This window comes from Fulmarus glacialis, unplaced genomic scaffold, assembly GCF_000690835.1.
Source record: "Fulmarus glacialis isolate BGI_N327 unplaced genomic scaffold, ASM69083v1 scaffold36953, whole genome shotgun sequence".
NCBI classification, from domain to species: domain Eukaryota; kingdom Metazoa; phylum Chordata; class Aves; order Procellariiformes; family Procellariidae; genus Fulmarus; species Fulmarus glacialis.
Genome location: NW_009201644.1, coordinates 1,254 through 6,207, shown reverse-complemented (window position 1 = coordinate 6,207; position 4,954 = coordinate 1,254). Strand labels below are relative to the sequence as shown.

The 4,954-nt window shown below is 56.0% G+C and overlaps 1 protein-coding gene across 1 annotated transcript in view; it reads left to right on the top strand.

Annotated features, from left to right (window-relative positions):
- The first annotated feature begins 15 nt into the window (after positions 1-15).
- The window catches only part of NT5C3B (5'-nucleotidase, cytosolic IIIB), a 5,062-nt gene continuing 123 nt past the window's right edge, over positions 16-4,954 (top strand). Inside the window, exons 1-7 of the mRNA XM_009574009.1 lie at positions 16-143; positions 761-830; positions 1,325-1,371; positions 1,869-1,954; positions 2,136-2,225; positions 3,313-3,475; positions 4,465-4,671. Coding sequence (XP_009572304.1) covers positions 96-143; positions 761-830; positions 1,325-1,371; positions 1,869-1,954; positions 2,136-2,225; positions 3,313-3,475; positions 4,465-4,671 — 711 coding nt within the window. The 5' untranslated portion in view covers positions 16-95. The remainder of the gene's footprint in view (positions 144-760; positions 831-1,324; positions 1,372-1,868; positions 1,955-2,135; positions 2,226-3,312; positions 3,476-4,464; positions 4,672-4,954) is intronic.

Genomic DNA, 4,954 nt, shown 5'->3' with positions numbered 1-4,954 from the left:
TGGGGTCCCAGGGGCGACACTGAACGGGGGGTCTCTGCCCGCAGGTGCCTGAGCTGGAGAAAGCCACGGTCCGCATACAGCAGCCTGAGCGCGTGATGGGAATAATCCGGTCCATCAAGGAGCAGGGGATGAACAAGCTGCAGGTACTGGCCCTGTTTGGCTGCAGCTGTGCCGGGGCTGGCCCAGCGGAGAGGAGGGGAAGCACTGGTTTTTGCAGGCGATGCATTGGTCGCCGTCACGCTCGGTCCTCGTCTTCACATGCCCCCCCTTCCTCAGCCTCCCCGGCCGTGGCCTGGCTGCTCCAACCCACGTGCAAGGAAGCACCTTCTACACGTTTTGCAGATGGCGAGGGAGAAGCCCCAGACAGGAGGAGGGGACCAGGCTACTTTTCCTGTCGAGGCCCAGGCTGGTCGCTCTCCCTGGATGGGCCTTTTTCTTCCCTGTTTTGCAAGCTATAAGTATGAGCCAATCCCCAAACACCCCCCCTCCACCCATGGCAATAAGTCAGCAGGATTAAGCCTTTTGGTGCTGATAAGAGTGCTGGGGTGGGAGGGGTGCTGGCTGTCTCAGATGAGGACATCTGCTTCACGTAGGAGTGTCAACGTTCATTGCTGCTGTGCCCCACTGCGAGTCTGCACCGTCACGTGAGACGCGCCAGAGCTGGATTTGCATCCTTGCAGGCAGCAGCACCCCTGGCTAGCTATGGCAAAGGTAGAATGTGCTGGGTCACGCACAGGTTTGGTCTTCTCTCGCCTTCCAGGTCATTTCTGACTTTGACATGACGCTGAGCAGGTTTGGGTGCAACGGCAGACGCTGCCCCACTTCGCACAGTGAGTTGAAGCCGTTGTTTTTACTGTTGCTAATTCTGTTTGTTTTCCGTGTTTGTGTTCTCGGTCTCTGTGGCTCCTGTTATCCTCTGCCTCCCTCCTTTGCCAAGCCTGACCGCTCCGTCTTGTTCCCTCTCGGTGCAGCTCCAGGCCTTGGCTGCTTGCAGCAGCGGCTGCTGGCCCCCGGGCAGCGCACAGCCCGCTGCAGAAGCTGTCTCCTGGTCTTGCTGCTTCTCCTTCTAATACTTGCATCCTGCAGCTTGCTAGCATCGATGCTGCTCTCTCCCAGCTGAGCAATGCCCTACGATCAGTGCGTGCTGCGGGTTCACAGTGGGAGCCACTGTGTTGAGACCCCACGGCGAGCCTGTGCTCGGGTCTGTGTGCCACACGCGGCTTGTTTTTGGGAAGAGCTGGCACTGGAGACGCAGGCTAGCTGCCTTTTAGAAAGCGTTTTTATGTTTCTGGGCTATGATACTGGCATTTTATTGTCTTTACAGATATCCTCGATAACAGTCGTGTTATCAGTGAGGATGGCAAGAAGAAGGTAGGTGCTGTTTTGTAAGGCACTGCTTCTTGGCTCCGTGTTTTTCGTCCCTGTCACCCATCATCAGGAGGTTGTACTGGCTCGTGTGACAGCTCTCCAAGCTGCGCCTTGCTGCCAGGACAGAGAGTGGGGCAAGCGTCCAGGCTGTATTTCAGCCAATGGTGATGGAAGGAGAAGTTAAAAAGGGAAATTTAATTTGCATGCTCAGCTGTGGGCTTTTTCGGTCCGATAAGAGGAGGAAGGGTGTATGTGTGTGCCTCCGTACGTGCAGTATTTGAAGCAAGGTGAGAGTCAGCCAGGCTGCCGGAGGGTTAACGCTTCCTTCCGAGACCTCCAGATTTGCTCAGAGTGAAGTTGCGTAGTGAAACGGTTTTGGTTATGTTTTTCGTTAGGAAGTGTGATGCTTTGGAGGAATTTAGAAATGCTTTTTTTGTTGTTTACAGTCTCTTTAGATGTGATGTTCACTCTGTTCTTTTTCCATCTGTACAACGCTCCAGCTGAAAGATCTGCTGCACTATTACTATCCCATTGAAATCGATCCCAACCGGACCCTGGAAGAGAAACGTCCCCTCATGGTGGAGTGGTGAGTGCTTGTATATGATGAGCTTGACCTTGTCCTGGCAACTTCTTGTCACCGGGGACTAGAAGACACAAGGCTTGAACTGTCTCTAGGCTTGGCGGCAATACCGGGAAGTTTTAGTTGTTATTTTTCTGACTGCCTTACGGTTGCTGCCCGGGAAGCTCACTCTGCTGCCTTTCCCTAGGTGGACCAGGGCCCACGAGCTGCTGTCGCAGCAGAAGATCCGGAAGGGTGACATAGCCCAGATAGTCAGAGAATCGGACGCGATGCTGAGGTACGGGCTCGGGGTTCGGTGTGCTGCCTGCGGCTCTTTCTCTCCTGCCACTGTGCGAGCGGGTCTCCTTACTTTCACCCTGACCTGTGCGCAGTCTCCAAAGTGTGGCAGATGCAGGTCTCCCTTCCTTCCTGGGGCTGAGCTCTAATCGTGACAGAGCCGAAAGTCAGCGCCTGAGCTCGCTCCCTGGCTGCAGGCGCCGTTCACGGCTGACTCCTTCCTGCTCAGAAACCGCTTCCACGTCCCTTGAGTCTTGGCAAGGAGCGGCCAAGGGGACGGGTGATGGGCAGAGCTCCCTGAATGGCTTGTCAGAGCCCTCGGCTCTTTGCGGGGCAGGGCAGGGGCGCAGCGTGCAGCTCCCCGCTTCCAGAGGGATTTTCTCTCCACTCACTGTAGCTGCTGGGCGTTATCCCGGCTCTTGGCTCAGCATCACATTTCACCCACAGAACAAAAACGTTACACTGAAACTTGCTGTTAAGGCCGGCCTTGGCAGCGATGGTCCTAAAAGCGGCTCAGGGAGCCTTGGTTTGAATGAGCTGCCAGTCTCAGAGAAGAGATGGTACCGTCTGTCTGGGTTTTCACGAACCCAAGTTCCTCTTCTGCACGGGAATCGTGTCCTGGCAGACTGAGACTGCGACAAGTTTGTCTGATAGTCCTCGCAACCAGTCCGACCTGTTGCGCATCTCCAACGTACGGTTTCCGAGTGGGCTGGCAGCACCCGCTCTCGTGGGCGTGCGCAGGCACGCTGTGCCTTGTGCCCCCGGTGAGAAGCTGGATGCGTTCGGGAGATGCTGGGCGAATTGCTGGTGTGCTGCGTGTTCCTGTGCAGCTCCTCGCTAGGCTGCTGCTCCCAGGAGGGGTCTGGGGTTCTGCTGCACACCCCTTGCACAGTAAACGGCACAGAAATGCTGGTGCCACAAAAAGCTCATGCTTTTTGCAGAGCTCACGCATGGATTTTTGTTTGGGAAGTCCCAGGTAGAAATATGAGCCTTGGAGCTGGGCGGAGAGCGCTCCCAGCCCACAGTACACCGGGCGCCTCGCTGGGAGGTGGTAATGTAATCCTGTGTAATGGACACTTCTGCTCTAGGGATGGATTCAATGAATTATTTGATCAGCTGCATAAGTACAACGTCCCCTTGTTCATCTTCTCTGCTGGCGTCGGTGACATCCTTGAAGAGATTATCCGTCAGGCCAACGTCTTCTACTCAAACGTCAACGTGGTGTCCAACTACATGGACTTCGACGATAATGTGAGTTTCTGCATCACGTACGTGTGGTGAGCTTGCAGAGAAGAGAGTTGTTCAGCTGGAATTGAGGGCTGCAATACTTTAATAGAGACACTGCTAGGTTAAGAGCTGCCTGTTACCGTTTCTAAGTATTTGATCCCTGTAGATGGAGCTGACCCTTCGCTGGTCATGGCCTCCCGCCCCATTTGCTCTGCCTTCAGGGACTGCGGCCTGCTGCCACCATAGCAGCCCTCTGAACATCAGCACTGGGGGTGTTAGAGGTTCCCCTGCCCTCACCGGGAGTTGGATCAACAGTGAGAGAGCGCGGACGAGGCGGGCAGGCAGAGTGCAGGAACAGCTGAGCATCTGCTCGCCATCTCAGGGACTCGTCGCCTTTCAAACTTGCTTTTTGGTGGCAGAAATGCGCTGCCGTCTCTGTGTCCAGCGCTGCATGCTCCATCCGGGAGCAGGGTGAGGATGGAGTTAACCACAGAGGTCTCTGATCTGAAGGCCAGATGTCCTTTAAAGCAGCTTGGAAGGCTTTTGTTGATGTACGAAAGCCTGAAAAGTCCCAATGCACATTAGAAAATTGGATGTCTCTTACAAAGAAGCCCTCTGTTCCCACGGCGATGTGTTGGGACAGGCTGTCCTCGGGGGAGCATGGGACAGCGTGACAGTCCTGCCTTCTGCAGGGGCCCTGCTCTGCCCTGGGGCTCCCCTGGCTGCGGCTTTCCGTGGCCCCTGACCGGCCCCCGGGCAGCGCAGAGCCCCGACCAAGGTCTCTGGGATCACCGTCCTTTGGGTTTGTTCTCACCTTTGAGAAGGGCTTGCCCTGCAAAAGGGGACTCTTGGGGACTGTCTCCAGGGCTTCCAGTCTCCTCGGGGGTGTCTCCGAGATGAGAGCTGGCGCCCTGTTAGCATCCCCCCCGTTTGCCCATTCCAGAAAGGGTACTGAGGCTGTGGCACAGTGGAGGAATTGCTGCGGGATCGACTTGTCTGTCCTGTTTGCACAGGGAGTCCTCACGCGTTTCAAGGGACCTCTCATCCACACCTACAACAAGAACAACAGCGTCCTGCAGGGTACGGAGTATTTCCAGCAGCTGAGCACTAGGACGAGCATCATCTTGCTGGGGGACTCCATGGGTGATCTGACGATGGCAGATGGCGTTCCCAATGTGGAGAACATCCTCAAGATTGGCTTTCTCAATGACAAGGTGGGTGTGAGAAGCAGTTGTCTCACTTCCCTGCCAGCCTTCCCCCGCTGCGAAGCTTGAGGGGCAGCAGAGAGGGGCAGGCAGCTGCCCGAGTGATTCGGGGGATGCAAGAGATTCGTACAAGCTCCCGTGGGGTGTGCAGAGGGAGCTGGGGGGTGTCTGCTGAGCTCCCGGTGCATCTGGGACGTTGTCAGGGTGTTTATTGACCCCTCTTTTCGGTAGCATCAAGAGATGCAAGTGCTGTGGGTGCAGCATCTTCATTCTCGGCTGCCGGTGTTTACAGTCCTCT